At 47.9% G+C, this 22886-nt stretch overlaps 2 protein-coding genes across 5 annotated transcripts in view; one reads left to right on the top strand and one right to left on the bottom strand.

Moving 5' to 3' along the window:
• Nucleotides 1–15360, bottom strand: part of RCC1 (regulator of chromosome condensation 1) — a 20941-nt gene extending 5581 nt beyond the window's left edge. The window contains exons 1-6 of one of the 2 annotated variants that reach the window (XM_069971618.1): nucleotides 15090–15360; nucleotides 11359–11445; nucleotides 2547–2737; nucleotides 2277–2456; nucleotides 1324–1420; nucleotides 465–587 (exon numbers count right to left, since the gene is read on the bottom strand). In XM_069971618.1, the coding sequence (XP_069827719.1) occupies nucleotides 465–587; nucleotides 1324–1420; nucleotides 2277–2456; nucleotides 2547–2737; nucleotides 11359–11428 (661 nt within the window). In that variant the 5' untranslated portion in view covers nucleotides 11429–11445; nucleotides 15090–15360. Of the gene's footprint in view, nucleotides 1–464; nucleotides 588–1323; nucleotides 1421–2276; nucleotides 2457–2546; nucleotides 2738–11358; nucleotides 11446–14788; nucleotides 15059–15089 lie in introns of those variants that run through there. The other variant, XM_069971617.1, reaches the window with a different exon arrangement.
• The window catches only part of CTPS1 (CTP synthase 1), a 21262-nt gene continuing 13169 nt past the window's right edge, over nucleotides 14794–22886 (top strand). The window contains exons 1-8 of one of the 3 annotated variants that reach the window (XM_069971614.1): nucleotides 14954–15255; nucleotides 16251–16438; nucleotides 17470–17661; nucleotides 18706–18876; nucleotides 20753–20853; nucleotides 21046–21162; nucleotides 22180–22263; nucleotides 22673–22753. In XM_069971614.1, the coding sequence (XP_069827715.1) occupies nucleotides 17496–17661; nucleotides 18706–18876; nucleotides 20753–20853; nucleotides 21046–21162; nucleotides 22180–22263; nucleotides 22673–22753 (720 nt within the window). In that variant the 5' untranslated portion in view covers nucleotides 14954–15255; nucleotides 16251–16438; nucleotides 17470–17495. The other 2 variants (XM_069971616.1, XM_069971613.1) reach the window with 2 other exon arrangements.

Here is a 22886-nt window from a genome sequence, read left to right as displayed (position 1 = left end):
CTGGAAAGAAGGTGGCTGAACATATTATGCACCTACCTCCCTAGGATCTGCTCTTCCCCGCCGCTTCCTGGTCTAAGCAGGTACCCGGGTGCTGCCGTGTCAGTGCTCAGCCAGTCACAGGCAGGATCCTGCTAAGGCCACTGGCTGGCTGAGTGGGGCTGGCACATCACGACCCGGGTCCCCACTCAGACCAGTAAGTGGCCGTGACAGCAAACCCTTGCGCTGGAGCCGGGGAGGTAGATGCATGTTATGTTCAGCCACTTCCTCCCCGACTCTTTTGGGGTGGGGGGGGGGGGGGGGGGGAATTTCAGTTTTTTCCCCCCTGAATCATTGTGCAACATGCAAAGCTCAGAAACTCTGGGAGGAGATATACCTTGCCTGGGCTCGAAATTCAACGAGTTATCTTAAACCACAAGGGACAGAGAGACAGATTATTTTTTTTTAACACAATATTGACTACAAACCTAGTCCTTTACGCCCGCCACGATTGGTGAATCTCTCTGGTACCCTGCCAAGTTGACCCTGCTCTCCACATCCAGATGTATAAAGATCCCCATCTGAGGTAAGCATCACAAGATGATCATTCCCTTTTGGATGAAAGAAAAAAAATCAAGTTGAACAGAGGCCATATGAAATAAAACTATAGCTGTATTAAAAGTAAACTTAACTTGAATGGATGATACTGTGCGGCCATTACAGACTTCTCCAATTCCCTGCTGACATTCTAAGGGTACGTGCACCACCACAGAATGGCGAAGGAAAACCCGTTAAGCATTCTGCAGCTCGCAGACTGTGGCGAGCGCGCGTCTGCTCCAGTGTCATAGACTCCATTCTATGAACGGGCGAATTCCATCATCCGTCTAAAGAATGAACAGGTTCATTCTTTGGACGGAGGGCAGAATCCGCCCGTGCAGAGTTAGAAATGTGAAAAGTTCTGCTCGCTCTCGGTCTGAGTGTTCCAGCTGGTTCTCCTGATTTTTACCAGTGTGTGATCAGTTGGGCTCTGACTGATTGCTTATGTAAGTCTATGGAGCCCGACTGATATTGTGTGACAGTGCTGGAAGGGGCGCGCATCTAATCCCCACTCGTTCTCACGGAACACAGACTAATCAAAACTTTTGACATGTCAGATGTCTTTAAAAAATGACCGTGACACTTTAAATCCAACTGGCTGCTGGAATTGGTTGCATTCACTATAGTTAAACTGATAACCAAACCTGAATATACCCAGCACTGTACAGTCGGCAGTCCACATACAGCACGCAAAATAACAAAAGACAGCAACCTCAAAAATGAATAAAGCCATCCTCCGCATTCACTAACCTGAGGCTATTTTGACAACTGGCACAGTTATATGAATTTGTACGGGCATCGCACATTTCTTCATTGGCTCCAGTAAACCAATAACACCATTGTTATCCTATATAAAACAGTGAAGAAATAAAGTTAAACTTAGAAGACCAGTTGAAATACACATGAAAGCAGACAAGCCGTATATGTATGGCAGTAGAATGTTTTGTACATATTGTACATTACTCTCATGACAAATGATTGCAACCAAACGTTTGGGGCAGCACCTTCCCCTACTGGCAATGGATGCAGGCCTGGCCTGTAGGGAGAGATAGCAAGAACAGCTGCTGGCCACCTATAACCATTTATCAGGTCCTTGGCCTGACCCTATGTTTTTAATGTTCTACTCATGCAAACTATCTTGAAATTCAGTATTTCGGCACAGCTGAACTACTGGCGCCGACTGACTTTCCTCTGGGTGAAAAGTGGCATACGTAAAACTGTGGGGCATTAAAAGTTATGAGACTTTGCCACCGTTTCTATTTACCTATTTTTCATCATTTTCCTGCTAGGCATTCTGAGCTGTCGGCCATGTTTACATCTCATTGCTTAGGTTTCCAACCTGCTCTATGGGTTTGTATGGGCCAGGCAGGGATCACACACTCATAATCTATCAGTAGTGCCGAGCTGTCAAATCTCACTTCGAGACGTAGCACAGATTAGTTAGACATAGCAGTGGAGCCGTCACAATCACAAAGAGGGTAAATGGAGCGGCCTTTTTACAGCTGCGACCATGCTTATTTCGAAAGCGGGACCCCCCATTGGCATTATTGTGAAGCAATGCAAGTCTATGTTTTCAAGCAGGCATGGGAAACCTTTGGCCCTTTGGACATGTCAAAGCTTTAGCTTAAAGGGAAGTGAAATCCATCATGCAAGTAGCCATTTCATACAAAGCGTATGGCTGCAGACAACCAAAAGCAAATTACCCTGAAAGATCCAAAGATGAAAACGCGTCCATCCTCCGTCAAAGCTGCGGTGTGACTGTCTCCTGCCGAAACCTGCACCACCTTTTCAGCCAAATCAACCTTTGCTGGTAGAGTTTCTGATCCTTCTTCTGAGGTGTCCCGACCAAGTGCCCCTTCATCATTACAGCCAAAAGTATAAATCTGTAAGTAGAATATATACATACACAAGGGCGGTTAGCAATTGGAATGAAGTGGCTGAACAATACCTATAGTACTTAAAGGTAAACTCACACTTCCAGATGCTCCGAGACACACTGTGTGCATCCCTCCTGCTTCAGCCTGGACTATTGGCTCAGATAAGGATACCAGTGCTGGTTTCTTTCGCTCCATAACATCTTCTCCTAATCCAAGCTGACCCACATCCCCCTGACCGAGGGCCAGCACAATACCTCCTATGGTTTTGTGAGAACTGTGTGTAATTACTGAAATAAAAAATATATAAATATTTTAAACAAAATTACATTAAGGAGCCATTCACATAACGGCAAAAAAGTATGCCAATATACATTGCAATGGGTCCGCTCAATTAAAGAGAGCAAATGTAGTACAGTAACCACTACGATCAGTCTACTTCACAAGCACATCATTTTAGATTGTAGGAGTAAAAAAAAATGCACATTAAAGTGCACAGGAAACCTGAAAAACAGTATACAGACCAAATGTAGTCATCATATATGCTGAGGTGTCCCTCAGGTGTAACAGACACAAGTTGAATAGGGCCTGAGGAACACTTTAACCCCTTCATGACTGAGGTCATTGATGCACAGATGTGTGGGTCAAATTAAGGCAATGTTCCTCCCCGCCTTCTAAGAGCCATAGCGCTTTTATTTTTCCACCTATAGGGCTGGTTAAGGTGTCATTTTTTTGCGCCATGATCTCTTTTTTTTTTATTGGTGTAACAGAAAAATTTTGATTGCTTTTTATTAAATTTTTCTGATATATAATTTGAAGAAAAAAAAAACAATCCTGGTGGTTTTTTCCCCTTAATTTTGCTCTACACCGTGCGGGAACTAAATTGTAATATTTTAATAGATTGGACAATTCTGCAAGCTACAATATGTAATATGTATATTTATTTTCAGAGCGTCCCTCATGACAGCACCACCTGGAGATTGACCCCATAGGTCCTAATAGGAACAGGAAGCACAAGAGGTTAAAAAGGGCCCCACCCCTCCACCTCCTCAGTGTTTTCCTGTTCCTACAGGACAAGCACAGAGAGGTTTACCTCTTTCTCCTGGACCCGGGGCTGGCGCAGGATCAGTGTTTTCTGCCAGGCGGGCAAAGGCGACCAGATCCTCCTCTTCAAGTGGCTCGCACCGGGTCGCGCGACTTTGTGTCTGTGCCTCCTGGTCCCATCAATACCCCGCTGCCGCGCTTAATGAGTTAACGCAGCGGGGAAGCAGCATGGAGCTGCGTGCCAGGCCTTGGTCCCACGAGTGTGGTTTCTCTGGTTCTCTTCCGGCCCAGGATCCCTGCCGACGCCGCGTACTATGTCATCGCGCTGCGTCGCGCGGGGTACCCTGGGATCGGAAGCTCCGCCTCCAAGATGCCACCGTCCACTGGAACACTGCCGCAATGGGGACGCCGGAGGGCAGGTGCTGGGGGCGTTTTGGCGCCAAGGCCCAGCTGATCTGAGGTCTGCTGCTTATTTAAGGTAAGCCAGAGGCTGCATGTCTTTCTCTTTGAATCATGGACGCTCCTCGCTCTGAATATGTGGAGCAGGCCTCTGCGGCAAACCCAGTAAGTAGCTGAGCCAGGGGCTCACTTGCTATACTTTGTTACAAACATACTGGTAATGGCTCTCCTTCTCTCTCTAGGGAGACAAGGACACAGCTAAGAAACCTAAATCCAAGAGATGCAGTATATGCAATGACAGGCTGCCAGAGGGTTATGAAAAACTGCTATGTAAACCCTGTACGGCTAGAGTATTACGGTAGGAGTCCACCTCAGTCATGGATGAACTCCGTAAAGCTATTACTGAAGAGGTTAAAGCCTTAGTGTCTGCAGCTTTAACTAAAGATAAACCTCAGTCCCCTCAACCACCCCCTAAAAAGAGGCGCATGGTTATTGCTGACTCCAATTCGGAGGTTGAAGCTGTATCTATTGGAGATAAATCTGAGGAAATTGAGGCTGAGGATATAGAACCTACTGTAGAGAATGTAATACAGGATACCAAAAAATACTTCTACTTTTCGGCTGAAGACACTGACATCCTATTGAATGCTGTAAGGAGCACAATGGATATTGAGGAGGCGCAGCAACCTTCTAATAAACAGGACGAAATGTTTGGTGGTCTCAAACCGAAAAAAAGACAAGTATTTCCTGTACATGAAAATGTAAAGGGGTTAATTACAGATGAATGGCAGGAGCCAGAGAAAAAACTACAAATTGCAAAATATAGAGCCAGGTTCCCCTTTGATGAGGAGGTAACTAAATTATGGACAGAGTCCCCAAAGGAAGACTTACAGGTCTCCAAGATGGTGAAGAAAATTTCTCTTTCCTTTGAGGATGCTTCACAGTTAAGGGACCCGATGGACAGGAAAATAGATGGACTGTTGCGCAGAGCATGGACCTCCACATCCTCTGCGATCAATCCAAATATTGCTGCCACTACCGTAGCCAGATCTCTGTTTATCTGGCTCCAGGAGTTGGAAAGCCACCTGGAGAAAAAGACTTCTCCAGAAAAGATCCTAGAGTCTATCCCTATGCCTAAATTGGCCACTGCCTACCTAGTAGACATCTCAGCCGAATCAGTTCGTTTTGCAGCTAAATCTGCGGCCGTAACTACGGCAGCCAGGAGGGCCCTGTGGCTAAAGAACTGGGAGAGTACATCTAAGAATAAACTGTGTGCCATTCCCTTCGAAGGTTCGGCTCAGTGCTCGACACCATTTTAGAGCAAGCAGCAGACAAAAAGAAGGACTTCCCTAAAGAAAAAGCTGCCAAAAGGTAAACAAAATTTTCGTTCCTTCAAGCAGTATCCCTCTAAATCCTATAGAGGTAAAGGCAAAACGGGAGGTGGAGCTACCCCAAGGGTGGAAAAGGGAGAGAATTCCTCCTCAACCCTAAATCCTCCGACAAAAAGCAACAGCAGCATCCCAGTGGGGGGCAGACTCTCCCAGTTTTATCATCAATGGGAGAACATAACAAAAAACCCTTTCATTTTGTCATCTTTAGAAAATGGGTTCAATATAGAATTTTCTGACCTCCCTTCTCAAAAATATTGTACCAGTTCTTTAGGGTCAGCCATCTTAAATGAGCGTCTGTGGCAAGGGGTGTCAGAACTTATTACATTAGATGCAATTATCAAGGTACCTCTGGACCAACAAGGTCAGGGCCACTATTCCAGATACCTATAGAACGATAATAAACCTAAAACCCCTAAACCAGGTAATAGTGTACAAAAGGTTTAAAATGGAAACACTCAAAACAGCCATCCCCCTAATTTCTAAAGGTGCCTGGTTAGCCACGATAGACCTTAAATACGCTTATTTTCACGTACCCATATACGAAAATCATCAGAAATATCCAAGATTCGCAATAGTTCACAATCACATTACTCATTTTTAGTTCAAAGCCCTACCATTTGGTATAGCGTCAGCACCACGCATATTTACAAAGGTTATGGTCGAAGTAGTGGCTTATCTCAGACTACAAAATGTGACAATCATTCCATATCTAGATGACCTACTGTTAGTGGCACAGTCAAAAAAAGCTTCTAGAGTTAAATATTGCAATATACATATCTTGCCTTCAGGAACTAGGATGGATCGTAAACCTACAAAAATCGGACTTACTATCAGTCTCACAGAAAGAAGTTCCTGGGCATGCTTCTAGACACGGAACTTCAGACAACTTTTCTTCCCCAAGAAAAGGTAAATACACTTCTAGAGAAATTCAGAAAATTCTCCAAGAAAAAGGTGACGACCATACGAGAGGCAATGTCTGTCTTGGGATCAATGACATCTTGCATCCTGGCAGTACCGTGGTGTCAAAGCCACTCCCGGACATTACAGTCCCAGATCTTAAAAGTCATGGAATCGGCCTCAGTCCTCTCTGGATAAGAAAATGACATTATCCAGTCAAGTGAAGGCATCTCTAAAATGGTGGGTAAACGAAAAGAATCCAACCAAAGGTCTTCTCTGGTTTCCTCCCCAGGTGACAGTGTTAACCACAGATGCCAGTCAACAGGGCTGGGGCGCCCATGTAGGAGACTGGTACCTACAGGGACAATGGTCGGAGAGGATAAGTCTCTGTTCCTCCAATTATCGAAAATTAAGGGCAACATACGAAGCTTTAAGACAAGCAGAGCATCAAATCTGCCGACAACACGTGAAAGTGTATTCAGACAATGTGACAACGGTGGCGTTTCTAAACCATCAGTCGGGGGACACGTCACTCTCTCTTGCAAAGACTATCAGAAAAGATCTTTGTCTGGGCAGAACTGCATCTAGTCCCTATCAGCAGTCCATCTAAAAGGCTCAAGCAACGTAGTGGCGGATTACCTCAGTCACCAACGAATGCTACCAGGGGAATGGAGCCTCAGTCAGGCAGTATTCTAAGACCTCACAGAGAAATGGGGCACCCCAGAGATAGACCTATTTGCGTCAAAGAGAAACAAAAAGGTAAAAAGATTCTTTTCCTTAAATCCACAGGACAATCCAGAACGGGTGGATGCTCTAGCCCAAAACTGGAATTTTCATCTAGCTTACGCATTCCCGCCATTCCCTCTACTGGGGAAGGCCCTTCACAAGATTCTAACAGGCCGAACGCAAGTTATCTTCATAGCCCCAGTTTGGCCGAGAAGGAGCTGGTTCTGTCTCCTAAGACGTCTGTCAGTAGAAGATCCCATCATTCTTCCCCAGACACACGACCTTCTGACCCAAGGCCCTCTACATCATCAGGGATTAGAACAACTCCATCTGGCAGCGTGGCTTCTGAAAAGTCCTTCTTAGCCCGCAAAGGTCTCTCCCCTAAAGTCATAGACACTATGCTAAAAAGCAAAAAAGACGTAACCTCCACTATCTATCTTAAATACTGGAAGAAATTCTGTACTTAGTGTGGTGAGTCCCCTCCAGATACTCTTAACCCAGACATTCCCAAAGTATTAGAATTTTTGCAAGACGGCTTGGATAAGGGGCTAGCCCTCAGTACCCTAAAGGTACAGGTATCTGAGTTAGGTTGTATTTTTGATTCCCCCATTGCGAAACACAAGTGGGTTAAGAGATTTTTTTTCGTGCCATTTCCAGGATGAAGCCAAAAATCACTACTCTTACTCCTCCTTGGGACCTTACTTTGGTTCTTCAAGCCTTAACCCAAAATCCTTTTGAACCCATTGAGAAGCTATCAATGAGATTTTTAACTCTTAAAACTGTGTTTTTGATTGCTATCACCTCAGCAAGAAGAGTCTGAAATCCAGGCATTGTCAGTGGAAGATCCTTACCTGACCATTTTAGATTATAAAATCATCCTTAAATTAAATCCATCTTTTCTTCCCAAAGTCGTAACAAATTTTCACAGATCGCAAGACATTGTGTTACCTTCCTTCTGTGATCCACCGAAAATTGATAAAGCAAAATTTCATTCCTTAGACGTACGTAGGACTGTCATTACTTACCTAGAGGCTACAAGAGAATGGAGAAAAGATTCCAACTTACTGTTACAATTTCAAGGGCCTAATAAAGGTAAGAAGGCTTCCAAAGCCTCAATAGCAAGGTGGATGAAGTCTGCAATAACAGAAGCCTACAAGTCATCAGGTAAACAAATTCCAGAAAAACTTAAAGCCCATTCCACCAGGGCAGTCTCTGTCTCCTGGGCAGAAAGATCGGCAGCTTCATTGGAGCAGATATGTAGAGCGGCAACCTGGTCATCACCGCATACGTTCTGCAGACATTACAAGCTGAATGTGACAGCGTCTCAGGACATGGCGTTCGGACGCTAAGTGTTACAGGCTGTGGTCCCACCCTAAATGGATTATCTGGTATGTCTCCAGGTGGTGCTGTCTGACGCTCTGAAAAGCTAGAATTATTACTCACCGATAATTCGTTTTTCCATGAGTCCATCATGACAGCACCCATTTATTACCCGCCCGCAATGTATATTTATGTTGTGCTATGTTGGTAGTAATCTGTAAACCACTGAGGAGGTGGAGGGGTGGGGCCCTTTTTAACCTCTTGTGCTTCCTGTTCCTATTAGGACCTATGGGGATCAATCTCCAGGTGGTGCTGTCATGATGGACTCTTTAAACTTTTATTGGGGGTTAAAAGGTTTTTTTTTTTTTAATTACACTTTTCTACACTTATTTTACTGCAAAACATGCAATCAATAAATTGCATATATTGATCCATGCTATGCCATAGCACAGATGCCGACAGGTGCTTAAAGGGAACCATTCACCCCGTGGCCCCCGTTAGAAACAGACAAACAGTTACATAAAGGTCAATATACTTACCATATCGCTCCCGGTCCCGTCCCGGATCTCGTTGTTGACACGGAGAAATCGCCGATTCTTCTTCTCCCGCCCATTATGGTAATGAGCTGAGATGAGTCCAACGTCCATAGGAAACGACGGACGAGTCCAACTTATTCATGAGGTCCTCTTCTCGTCGCCGCCCATCCACGCCTCCTGGAACTTGATTGACGTCTTCAGTCTTCAGTCTCCTCACGAATTCCCGCGCAGGCGCCGTTGCGAAGGTCTCATCATCTCTTCTGCGCCTGCGCGGTAAACAGGATACGTGCTCGTGACGTTCCTGTGTACCGCGCATGCGCGAAGTCCAACACGTCACTTCAGCTCTGACAATCGGCGCACGCGCAGTAAACATTGAAGCTGTGGAGCGGCTTCAATGGTGAACTGCGCATGCGCCGAAAACGACCGTCACGGCGCCTGCGCGGGATCCGGCGAGAAGAAAGAAGACGAGGAGGAAGAAGACCCGGAGTCAATCAAGTGTCGGAGGCGGGGAGAAGGCTGGACTTCGGGCCGGCGGCGCTCATTACCATAATGGGCGCGAGAAGAAGAATCGGCGATTTGTCCGTGTCAACAACGAGATCCGGGACGGGACCGGGAGCGATATGGTAAGTATATTGACCTTTATGTAACTGTTTGTCTGTTTCTAACGGGGGCCACGGGGTGAATGGTTCCCTTTAACTTGTCACTGACTTCCTTAAAATGCCACGATCGCTATATATCATGAGGTTTAAGGGGTTAATGACAGGCAGCTGTGGGATCACAGCTGCCTGCCATTATTTCCGGCCCCAGCCACACTGATGCGTGTGGGGCCGCTCACATGTAAAGCCTCTGAGGTCAGGAAGGTTTCTATGTTCCTGCTGCACTGGGCATCAGCAGCAGCAACTTACATAAACTTATTGATGACATGAAGGAAGTTAAAGGGTAAATGACAGCAATATGTACATATATGGTTGCTGCCAGTTTCCAGATGCAGCTCACACAAGCACTGCATACGGCAATGCTGTGTGATCCGGCATCCCTGCTTCCTCCAGATTGATTAATAACTGGAGGAGATGGCCAGCAACCAGAGAGCAAAATTGTTAACAGACACCTTCTCCTGGCTTGTTCTTGGGCTGAACACACAGACCGCGACGGACCAAAACTCTTAATATGTCTGACGTGTCAAAAGTTGTTTCTAATGACAGGTACACTTTGTATATTGAGAAGCCCCATGTTGCTGTTCAGTGCCTAAAGCCTCGTTCGCACAACCACTGGCTCAGTTGGCAGATTCAGATACCACTGTACACTAATTGCTTCCATTGTCCACCGTCTTTGGATTGGCAGCTATGGCATATATATATATATATATATATATATATATATATATATATATATATATATATATATATATATATATATATATATATATATATATACACACACACTATATAAAGGAGACACCTGTCAATCAGCGGCCAGAGGTAGCGGCGCAGCACTAAGTTCTTTCTCCTGGCAATACACCGAACCGCTCAGCATTTCTGTCACTAGTTTATGCTGCCCTCACGTCTAAACATTCACCAAACCTCAATAAACTTAACATACTTGGGGGGGGGGGGCACATCTACTCAATGTGTCACTGTTTTGTAAAACATTTGACATGCCAGAGAGACAAACAGAAAAACCTTATACTCCCTAGATTGTATACACAACTCAAATATTTGAACAGACAGACTTGGACAGACAAAGCTAAAGCTGTTCAGGCATGATTGGAATTGTAGTTTTGCAACAGCTGGAGAGCCTGAGTGACACCTGCGAAATAGAGCGTACCACATCACCACAATAAGGTGAATCTCAGAAAGATTGTCCTACACTAACCTCTCTTGAGCCAATACAAAACTGGGCATGCAGGACCCAACTAATCTCCAATTAAATCACCCAAGGGAAATGGGTGGAATACAAAGGAGGTAGCCAAACCCCACCCTTGGCTTGCACTCCACACATCTCCTGTGAATGTTTTAATTAAAAATTAGTTGGGTCCTGCATAACCAGTTTTGTAGATTTTGTATTAGCCATTATTAGGGAGAGGCCATTAGGGTGACGTCTCCTGCGCCCTGCAGCCTTCCTTGCAGATGATTTCTGCCATTTCACCTCTTGGCTTTTTGGAAAATCTGGCACCTGGGTGTAACCATCTCTATACGTAATGTATTGGACTCCATCCGATCTGTGCATATTTATACCTTATTGTGCAATAGTCACCAGTTGATCTTGCTAGTTCTGTCTATAGATACAGGAATTGCAGATGATCAGACTGCGATCTGTGTTTTTTTTACCCATATAAGACTTCTGTTTACGTATATTTATAACAGTAATTTGCTGTATCCAGATTTTTGGATTAATGTATCTCTTCTGTCCCTCCCCATGTGGTGATTGGTTAATAGTTTTTTAGTATCACATACATACCATGAAGTGTCGCACACTGACTATGCTTGATAAAGACCAGACGGTGGCCAAAAGGTGGCTCGTGCCTGAATGTGTCGTCTGCCTTTGACGTCTCTGACACAGTGACACTTTAATGCCACTGATCCAGATTTCACTACTTACACTTTGGTTTCTTTATCTCTGTCGTTCCATTGCTTTGCTCAGCTGGAGCGTTCCTTTTCTTGGCTTTCATGTTTAATACTGTTGTAGCTATGAAAGAAAACACAGGGTGAGGTTTCCCTTAATGAAAAGAATAGAAGCATGCACACAACCAATACAGTAAAAGCCTGTTATCCACCAAAGCGCTACCCCCCAGATTCTCTAGATTCACAACAATGACTGACCTCAGGGAGATGGCAAACCACCCTAATAGGCATCTCGTTATAGGCATACCCTTACTAATGTCATCAATGGGGGTGGGGGGCACCCCTTAGCAACAGCCCCTGTGATCCATGTAGCACTGAGCACAAATGTTCCTGATCACCCATCCTCCTTGCTGCACATCACTCTCTATAATGAGACTGAGCACCATGTAATTTTATAGTCAGGTCTCTAACCCCGGGTTCTCTATAGTATTTGGTTCCGTCTCTGGGACCTGCAACTACATACAATGGGCCCCAGCATTAGACCAGGAGAGGACCACCCAGGTGACCATGAGCCGACATGACCAGCTATGGAGCCTGTCAGGCTGACACTACATGCTCTAAGCATCCACTGTGCAGGGTAAAGCGGCTCCTCCATCCTTACAGGTCTATTCAGATAGGACAGCCCAAGGCTATGATTATACAGCACCGCCCTAGAGGCAGGATAAGTACACTACTACAGTGATAGAGCAGGGACAGGATGAGGCCCAGTCACAGGGAGCACATGAGGAGCCCGGGGGTGCAGTCACCCCAGTGCACAGCTGGAGGGTCGGGTCGCTAACACAGGAAGTGAACCAGCGCTCCGACCCGACAACCGCACACAGGGACTAATGAAAGCTTCCCCAGGAGCTGAACTCGGGCTGTCCCCACTCCTCTATGCACAGCACTGTGTGCCCAGGGAACAGCGCTCCTCCACTCACCTCATACCCAGCACTCCTCACCCAGGCTCCCCCCACAGCACTCCTCCCTCACCCCGGTCTCCTCTCACAGCACTCCTCCCTCACCCCGGCTCCCCCGGTCTCCTCTCACAGCACTCCTCACTCACCCCGACTCCCCCGGTCTCCTCTCACAGCACTCCACCCTCACCCCGGCTCCCCTCTCACAGCACTCCTCCCTCACCCCGACTCCCCCGGTCTCCTCTCACAGCACTCCTCCCTCACCCCGGCTCCCCCGGTCTCCTCTCACAGCACTCCTCCCTCACCCCGGCTCCCCCGGTCCCCTCTCACAGCACTCCTCCCTCACCCCGGCTCCCCCGGTCCCCTCTCACAGCACTCCTCCCTCACCCCGGTCCCCTCTCACAGCACTCCTCCCTCACCCCGGCTCCCCCGGTCTCCTCTTACAGGACTCCATCCTCACCCCGGCTCCCCCGGTCTCCTCTCACAGCACTCCTTACTCACCCAGGCTCCCCCGGTCTCCTCTTACAGGACTCCATCCTCACCCCGGCTCCCCCGGTCTCCTCTCACAGCACTCCTTACTCACCCAGGCTCCCCCGGTCTCCTCTCACAGCACTCCTCCCTCACCCCAGCTCCCCTCTCACAGCACTCCTCCCTCACCCCGACTCCCCCGGTCTCCTCTCACAGCACTCCTCCCTCACCCCGGCTCCCCCGGTCTCCTCTCACAGCACTCCTTACTCACCCAGGCTCCCCCGGTCTCCTCTCACAGCACTCCTCCCTCACCCCAGCTCCCCTCTCACAGCACTCCTCCCTCACCCCGACTCCCCCGGTCTCCTCTCACAGCACTCCTCCCTCACCCCGGCTCCCCCGGTCTCCTCTCACAGCACTCCTTACTCACCCCGACTCCCCCGGTCTCCTCTCACAGCACTCCTCCCTCACCCCGACTCCCCCGGTCTCCTCTCACAGCACTCCTCCCTCACCCCGGCTCCCCCGGTCCCCTCTCACAGCACTCCTCCCTCACCCCGGCTCCCCCGGTCTCCTCTTACAGGACTCCATCCTCACCCCCGGCTCCCCCGGTCTCCTCTCACAGCACTCCTCCCTCACCCCGGCTCCCCCGGTCTCCTCTCACAGCACTCCTCCCTCACCCCGGCTCCCCCGGTCTCCTCTCACAGCACTCCTCCCTCACCCCGGCTCCCCCGGTCTCCTCTTACAGGACTCCATCCTCACCCCGGTCCCCTCTCACCCCGGCTCCCCCGGTCTCCTCTCACAGCACTCCTTACTCACCCCCGGCCTCCTCTTACAGCACTCCTTACTCACCCCCGGCTCCCCCGGTCTCCTCTCACAGCACTCCTCCCTCACCCCGGCTCCCCCGGTCTCCTCTCACAGCACTCCTCCCTCACCCCGGCTCCCCCGGTCTCCTCTCACAGCACTCCTCCCTCACCCCGGCTCCCCCGGTCTCCTCTCACAGCACTCCTTACTCACCCAGGCTCCCCCGGTCTCCTCTCACAGCACTCCTCCCTCACCCCAGCTCCCCTCTCACAGCACTCCTCCCTCACCCCGACTCCCCCGGTCTCCTCTCACAGCACTCCTCCCTCACCCCGGCTCCCCCGGTCTCCTCTCACAGCACTCCTCACTCACCCCGACTCCCCCGGTCTCCTCTCACAGCACTCCTCCCTCACCCCGGCTCCCCCGGTCTCCTCTCACAGCACTCCTCCCTCACCCCGACTCCCCCGGTCTCCTCTCACAGCACTCCTCCCTCACCCCGGCTCCCCCGGTCCCCTCTCACAGCACTCCTCCCTCACCCCGGCTCCCCCGGTCTCCTCTTACAGGACTCCATCCTCACCCCGGCTCCCCCGGTCTCCTCTCACAGCACTCCTTACTCACCCAGGCTCCCCCGGTCTCCTCTCACAGCACTCCTTACTCACCCCCGGCTCCCCCGGTCTCCTCTCACAGCACTCCTCCCTCACCCCGGCTCCCCCGGTCTCCTCTTACAGGACTCCATCCTCACCCCGGCTCCCCCGGTCTCCTCTCACAGCACTCCTTACTCACCCAGGCTCCCCCGGTCTCCTCTTACAGGACTCCATCCTCACCCCGGCTCCCCCGGTCTCCTCTCACAGCACTCCTTACTCACCCAGGCTCCCCCGGTCTCCTCTCACAGCACTCCTCACTCACCCCCGGCTCCCCCGGTCTCCTCTCACAGCACTCCTCCCTCACCCCCGGCCTCCTCTTACAGCACTCCTTACTCACCCCCGGCCTCCTCTTACAGCACTCCTTACTCACCCCCGGCTCCCCCGGTCTCCTCTTACAGGACTCCATCCTCACCCCGGCTCCCCCGGTCTCCTCTCACAGCACTCCTCCCGGCTCCCCTCTCACAGCACTCCTCCCGGCTCCCCTCTCACAGCACTCCTCCCTCACCCCGGCTCCCCTCTCACAGCACTCCCCTCTCACAGCACTCCTCCCTCACCCCGGCTCCCCTCTCACAGCACTCCTCCCTCCGGCTCTCCCGCCGCCGCTCACCTCACACACGATGCTCCTCTAACCGCCGTCTGCGCTCCCCTGTTACCGCGCTGATTCCTTCAAGCAGCTGTTAGACACGTGCGGCGCTCCGCTTTGACGTCAAACTGTGCGCGACTCGCGAGGAAGCGCGAAGACATCCAGAGGCCACGCCCACACAGGCACGTGATCACAATTAGTTTAAAAAATAAATGCGTGTATTCTAAGAGCGTCCGTTGCCGGTATCTCCGGGTGTACGGCTCCTGTCGTGTGACATACAATGCGGCGGCTGCCGTGTGTACTATCATTATTATAACACACTTACTGTAGAGCAGCTGAGGGAGTAGTAGTAGAGACTCCTCCCCTCTGTAGTCCCGGATGTGAGAGGAGGCGGCGCTCTAGGCCGGTGTCCTCCCTCATTGGTGTCTAGTCCTCCCCAACACGTGGGACCGGCACAATCGGCCGCCGTCTCCGAGCTTCGTGTGTGACTGGTGAGCCGCCATCCGCCTGGGGCCGGGAGGGCGGGCTATAGACCGGGGGAGGGATAATACTGACCCCTACAGCGCCATAGTATGGGGGGCGCCTCATGCTCCGTGTACCGGGCCGGGCGCGGGAATTACCGGCTCAGGAGAGTCTGCTCGGTGTAATAACCTTGTCAGCCAGCAGAGGGCGCTGCACAGTGATCTCCAACATGTGGCCTATACTATAACACAGGGGTAGGGAACCTGGGCTCTCCAGCTGTGGTAAAACTACAACTCCCATCATGCCTGGATAGTAGGAGCTATAGATTTGGCTGTCCGGGCATGATGGGAGTTGTAGTTTTACCACAGCTGGAGAGCCCAGGTTCCCTACCCCTGTGTTATAGGAAAACTACAATTCCCAGCATGCCAGATAGCCTTCATGCTTTCAGGGTATACTGGGAGTTGTAGTCTGAGCTTAACTTCGGGGCAGTGTGATATATAAATATATATATAAATGTAAATTTTTTATTTTTATTTATCCACCATTCTTTTCTATCTCCTCCTATTCGGACCCTTCATGGCGTTATCCATCCTCCTCCTACAGGTCTCCAGTGTCCCCCGCTGATGGCAGAGCCTCAATTTCCATGTCTTGGGACTGACAGCCCTCTCAGCCAATCAGTGGCCACTGCGTTCTCCTGTCTCAGTCAGTGATTGGCTGACCCGGCTGTCACTGCAGAGATGTGGGAGGCGGCTGCGATGAGCGGAGGACACTGGGGGAGCGTGGAGAGGTTAGTGTGTGTGTGTGTGTATATATATATATATATATATATATATATATATATATATATAGATATAATTTTTTTTTTATTTTTTTTTTATTTCTGTATAACAGCAGTCATATATTAAAAGTTATCTAACGCCGGACGTCCCCTTTAACAGGGATTTCAGTTGTTGCTGATTCCGCATTCAAATTCCCCCCCCCCCCCCCCCGTTGATTTCTACAGGAAATTCTCTTCTCTCTTCAGATGGTGCAGAATTTCTTCTGACAGGTCTTGAAATACAGGTCGCACCTAGTGACAGCAAAGTTTTTGAGGCCTAGTCCTCCAAGTCTCATTTCCTGTATACCTGCTGACCATCTATGGCAGACAGCGCACCCTGATCCACATGGGGTTTTCTGTGTTGTATCCCATCTATAGCACACACACATTACCAGGTATACATGAAACATAACGGATACAAACATAATCGTATAGGAGACCAAACCTAGACAGATGTGCTATACTACAGACTACGTCTTCTCCCTTAAAGGCTCTATTACTCGGCCGATAATCGTCCTGTGTAGTAGAACACAACCATCAGCCGTCATGAACTATGTCGGCTGGTCGTTGCAGTCATTTCTTTCAACATGTTGAAAGTCAGACGACTCCTATAGTAGCTATCTGCTGCCATCGCTCTGTAGAGTAGGAGCAGCGGCAGCAGACCGCTATTTCCTTCCCCCAGTTCTGAGTTACTGCTTTCTGCTGAAGACACAGAAAACTGTATCTGAGCTGTTCACTCCCCCTCCCTTCCCAGATGGCCGATGTAAACAGTGTCCCTGGCCAGCTATGTCTGCACTCTGTATTACTGGGAGGGTTAATCTGAGGTCAAGTTGCCGATAACCTCACAGCAATTAACCCTCCCTGCATTACAGAGTGCAGAGACAGACGGCTAGTGAGCTGTTTACATCAGCCATCTGGGAAGAGAGGGGGGAGTGAACAGCTCAGATACAGTTTTCTGTGTCTTCAGCAGAAAGCAGCAGCTCAGAACTGGGCGAAGGAGACAGAAAAATGATAACAAGTATGAAAGGAATTGTTAGTCTCCAGGATGGGGGATGTTTCAGCATGTATTTTAACATATCAGTACGCTGCTGGTTTCCTCCCACATGCCAGAAAACACTGGGAGAACATTCAGTACGCGCTCCATGCAGATAGTGTGCAGGAACAATGCTAACCACTGAGCCACCCTGCTGGCCTATATCTATATCAGCTGATGTGTTACTGAAGTGATTACCGGATATAAAATACTATTCCCCCATCCTCTTACATTGCAGCTCCCAAATTTGGGACAGGTAAACCACCCCGGTCCCACCCCGCTCCCCGTCCCTCATCTTACTGTCAGGAACCCAGAGAGGTGCTGGGAGCTCGAAACCAGACAATACTCCCTCCTCTATGCTTATGCACTAATGTTACGTGTTCTTCTTTCTAGATTTTCTCACATCTTAATTCAGCATCATGAAGTACATCCTGGTGACGGGCGGTGTGATATCTGGCATCGGGAAAGGGATCATTGCAAGCAGCATAGGGACCATCCTGAAATCCAGCTCCCTGCATGTCACTTCTATCAAGATTGACCCATACATTAACATTGACGCCGGAACGTTCTCTCCTTATGAACACGGTATGTGGATCTGTAGATACTTGGGTTGCGTTCTGACTAATGTAATGAAACTGTAAGGGTCCTCGTATATGACCGCCTCGTAAATGACCGCCACGAGATCAGCATTTGCAATACCCTTGAGAGCTGAGATGCACGAACTATCCTTGTATCATTCATTCATCCTTGTAGACTGAGAGCACAGGTATACATAGATCCATGCTGTCAGTTTCCAGTGCATACATACCTAGTGTGTTGCTGTGTGATCCAGCATCCAGCTCTCCTGTCCCATTGCTGTGTCTTCAGGCCACCCAGCTAGAGCTGGACTGGAGAGTGGGATGCTGGATCACACAGCAGCACAGATCCATGTTGACTGTTTCCCTTTGCTATTGGCCACACATAACCCTGTTGCCGATTAGCTGGCTTAAAAGATGCGATCAGGCGAGGATCAAGCATTTTGCCTGCTCCTCAACTGATTACTGTCACGATTACACGGGCTGATTATCGGCCACAGAACTGTTACTTGCAACTCTTCTGGCCTATACTCGGCTCGTGTAAAAGACCCTTAAAGGGGTAGTTCACAAAAAAAAAAAATTCTTTCTAATTAACTGCCAGAGATTTGTAATTTACCTCTATTAAAAATTTCCAGTTTTCCAGTACTTATGAGCTGCTGCATGTCCTGAAGGAACTAGTGTATTCTCTCCAGTTGGAGAGCAGGAGAGGTTTTCTACTGCTCTGGACAGTTCCTGACATGAACAGAGGTGGCAGCAGAGAGCACTGTGTCAGACTGGAAAGAATACATTACTTCCTGCCGGACATACAGCAGCTGATAAGTACTGAAAGACTAGAGATTTTCAACTAGAAGTAATTTACAAACCTGTATATCTTTATAACTCCAGTTGATTTGAAAGAAAGAAAAAAAACTTGCTGCAGTACCCCTTTAAAACCTCCATCTGAACTTCTGCATGTGTCACATGATATCGTTTCAAAGCAGACCTGATATTTCTGCCTGACATTTTGTCTTACAGCAGAGTAGCCACATTCTCTCATTTTTTTTTTTTTTTATAGGGGAGGTGTTTGTACTCGATGATGGAGGTGAAGTTGACTTGGATCTCGGAAATTATGAGCGTTTCCTGGACATCAGACTAACAAAGGACAACAACCTAACAACCGGAAAGATTTACCAATCCGTGATAAACAAAGAAAGAAAGGGCGACTACCTGGGGAAAACTGTGCAAGGTGAACCAATAATGAATGAATAGAAAATTACATTTGTTTTTATACATATTACTCTGTAGAGATGAGCGCAACTGGAGTGAGCTGGAGTCCCATGGTGTGGCATATGAATAATGGTGGCTGAACAAGATGGATGCAGCCCTAGGGAGTCCAGGTGGATACAGCCTATGCTATATCCATATTTTCCAGGACTCCCTAGTGCTGCATCTAACTTCTTCAGCCAATCAGATACTGAACGATCAGACTCTAGCATGCTCCAGGTGTGCTTATCTCTGTTACTTGGAACTTAAAGGAGAAGCCTGTCGAAAATTTTAATTAAATTATTTTATTGCCCCCCCAAAGTTATACAAATCACCAATATACACTTATTACGGGAAATGCACATAAAGTGCTTTTTTCCCTGCACTTACTACTGCATCAAGGCTTCACTTCCTGGATAATATGGTGATGTCACTTCCTGGATAATATGGTGATGTCACTTCTTGGATAACATGGTGATGTCGCGACCCGACTCTTAGAGCTGTGCAGGCTGTGGCTGCTGGAGAGGATGATGGCAGGGGGACACTGAGGGACACAGGGCACTGGAGGGACACTGAGGATCCCTCTGCCATCATCCAGCTCTGGGAGTCGGGTCATGACGGGTCATCACCATGTTATTCAGGAAGTGAAGCCTTGGTGCAGTAGTAAGTGCAGGGAAAAAAGCACTATATAAGCATTTCCCGTAATAAGTGTATATTGGTGATGAGCGTATAGTGAAATATTCGATATTTGTATGAATATCTCCCGAATTTTCGATCCCATTAAAGTCTATGGGAACAAGTATTCGATTATTGTAAAACATCTATTCGACCACTTGGAGGTAAAAAACGGAAGCTGGGAGATTGGAATGCTTATCGAATATTTTGCGAACTATTCGATAATATTCGATAGATCAAATACCTTACTATTCGATTGAATATCTATTCAATCGAACAGTATTCGCTCATCACTAGTGTATATTGGCGATTTGTATAACTTTTGGGGTACAATACAATACTTTAAAGTGTCACTGTCAGTTATATATTTTTTTTTTTTATTTTTTTTTTTTTGCAAAAATCAATAGTACAGGCGATTTTAAGAAACTTTGGTTTACATTAGCCTAAAAAATTTTATTGTTAACATAAAAAAGCAGTTTGAAGCTCTCCTTCCCCCTGTCTTCGTGGTCCTCTTATGGAGAGGGGAGGGATGGAGGGAGATGAGGCACCAAAACAGGACAACAAGAGTTAATTTACTGCTACATCACCGAGCTATCTCCTCTGAAGTCAGCACTGACCTCTGAATACGGCTTTCACACAGGTCCCACTGTGTAATCCTTTGTTCTCTGCTGGCGACCAATCTCCTTCCTCCCCCCTCCCCTCTCCATAGGTTACACAGGACCCGGCTGCTGTAAAAGAGTTGGGGGGGAGGGCGGGAGACCTGGGAAAGTCTTTGTGAATGCAGATAATGGCATATTTGCCTAATAAACCCAATTACAAAGTTTCTTAAAATCTACTATTGATTTCTGCAAAAAAGAAAAAAAAAAAAATACTAGTGACACTTTAATAAAAATTTTCACCGGTCTTCTCCTTTAATGGAAGACAACTGATATATCTTCACCTCCAGTCACCATCAATGATTTCCCAGCACATCAGGGCTGGTCTGTGTATTCGAGCATCTTCCAATCCTCTCTAATCATCTTCCATCTCTGTGGTTAATGATGGGCAGTAAGCAGAATCGCCGTGGGCTTTGTTGTTACTCTGACAATCTAATGTTGATTGTGTCCTGTGAGAAGGAGCGACGTCTGAGCACATCAGATTGTATTTGATGGATAGTGTTAGTGACATCTTGTGCTTGTTTGCAGTGGTCCCCCACATCACAGACGCCATCCAGGAGTGGGTGATGCGACAGGCCCTGATTCCTGTAGATGAGGACGGCGTGGAACCAGAAGTCTGTGTCATTGAGGTAACCAAAGATTTTCCTGTTACTTCAGATCCTTGTTAGCTTATGTCTCGCTGTCTCTTTAGGCTCAGGGGGTAGGGAACCTTGGCTCTCCAGCTGCTGCAAAACTACAACTCCCATCATGCCTGGACAGCCAAAGCTGAAGTTTGCACAGGGACCTGGACGTCACTTTTAGCTTGTTTTTTTATGTTTTAGCTTGGAGGCACTGTGGGTGACATTGAGAGCATGCCCTTCGTGGAAGCCTTCCGACAGTTTCAGTTCAAAGTTCGAAGAGAGAACTTTTGTAATATTCACGTCAGTCTTGTACCTCAGGTAAGAGGGAACGGTCATGGCACTTTTTTTTTTCATTGTGTTTGAAGTTTGATTTAAAGTGATTGTGTAATAAGAAAATTGCTTTACCCCTTCCTACTGCAGGGAATGTGCATCCTGGTACTTATCAGCTGCTGTATGTCCTGCAGGAAGTGGTGTATTCTGTCCAGTCCGAAACAGTGCTCTCTGCTGACACCTCTGTCCATGTCAGGAACTGTCCAGATTTTCTATGGGGATTTGCTGCTGCTCTGGACAATTCCTGACATGGACAGAGGTGTCAGCAGAGAGCACTGTGTCAGACTGGACAGAATACACAACTTCACCACAAATCTGTATAACTTTTTGACACTGTTTTGTTTCAAAAAGAACTTATTTTCTCCGGAGTTCCCCTTTAACCATGTAGATGCCGCAGTCAGTAGCAACAGCAGCGCTTGCAGGGTTGACAGGGACTCCCCATGTAGCCCATCGGCAACCACCTGGTGCAATAGCAGCCTGAGGTCCGATCATATACAGATGCCAGTGGGATGAAGCAGTGCAGTGTGGTATAACAATGTCCAGAGAACGCAGCTTCAAGTGGCTTTTGGGGGAAGGGGGGGATGTACAAAAATGCGAAGAAAAAAAATTATTTCTAAAAATTTTTTATTTACTATTGTTGTAAGAAAATGTGAAAAAATTTAAAAAAAAAGAAAAGTCACAGGCCGTACAAAAAGTACCAACAAAGACAGCTTGTTCTGCAAAAAACGAAAGTCTATGGCTTCCAGAATATGGCAGTGCAGTATATCCATCACTGTGCTAGGGGATAATCAGCTGATCGCTAGGGATCGCAGTGTCCTCACTTCGTGTACACAGCAGGTGCATACAGTATTGTACTTTAGTTCACGACAGCGCCACTAGAAGGTCAGTCAGCTCATGCACTGTAGTACTGTAGCTTATGGTTTGCGATCATCGCCAGTATAGCACCATGATTCGCAGGCCTTAGGGATCACACTGTATAATCTCTATGCACTTTATATTCTGCAGCCAAGCGCTACTGGTGAACAGAAGACCAAACCCACTCAGAACAGTGTACGGGAGCTGCGGGGACTTGGCCTCTCACCAGATCTAGTAAGTACTTGTTCCTATGCTGTAAACATGCTTAAAGGGATTTTTTGATCGGTAAAAAAAAAAAAATCAGAGACACATGAGCAGTGGTGGCGATGTCCCGGGAGCGGCTGAAGGGGTGAGTTCAGGCTTATAGTATACAGGCCTATACATCTTTAGTCTGCTCGGGACCGTAGTCATGGCTGAAGTCCCGGTGTGACTGAAACGCATAGCCTCCTGCACGCCTGTGTTTTAATTTCCATCATTTGCCATATTAGTTTTTAGGGCTGCATTGTCTCTGCTTTGCTGCGTGTGTTTCTGCCCCCTGGCACTTCCATGCGCTCTCTTCTATGTCGGCAATGTGAACTTCTATTACTTCCATAGACAAATCAGTGTCCCAAGCTAAAGCTTTCTTTGTTTTGTTTGTTTCCAGGTTGTTTGCAGGTGCACCACACCTCTCGACACCTCTGTAAAAGAGAAGATATCGATGTTCTGTCATGTGGAACCTGAGCAGGTAAGATTATAAGACGGCACTGGCTTCAGGTTGGCTGATGTCAATTGCTAAACTAATCCCAGAGTTTTTTTTTAGGGGATTTCTGATGTTCCAGGGATTTTGTTTCTATTGTATGAGAACATGGTGGCAGATT

The sequence above is a fragment of the Dendropsophus ebraccatus genome, chromosome 5 (genome assembly GCF_027789765.1).
Source record: "Dendropsophus ebraccatus isolate aDenEbr1 chromosome 5, aDenEbr1.pat, whole genome shotgun sequence".
In the NCBI taxonomy this organism is placed as follows: Eukaryota; Metazoa; Chordata; class Amphibia; order Anura; family Hylidae; genus Dendropsophus; species Dendropsophus ebraccatus.
The sequence above is the reverse complement of the archived record's forward strand: the minus strand, read 5'-3'. Positions and strand labels throughout refer to the sequence as shown.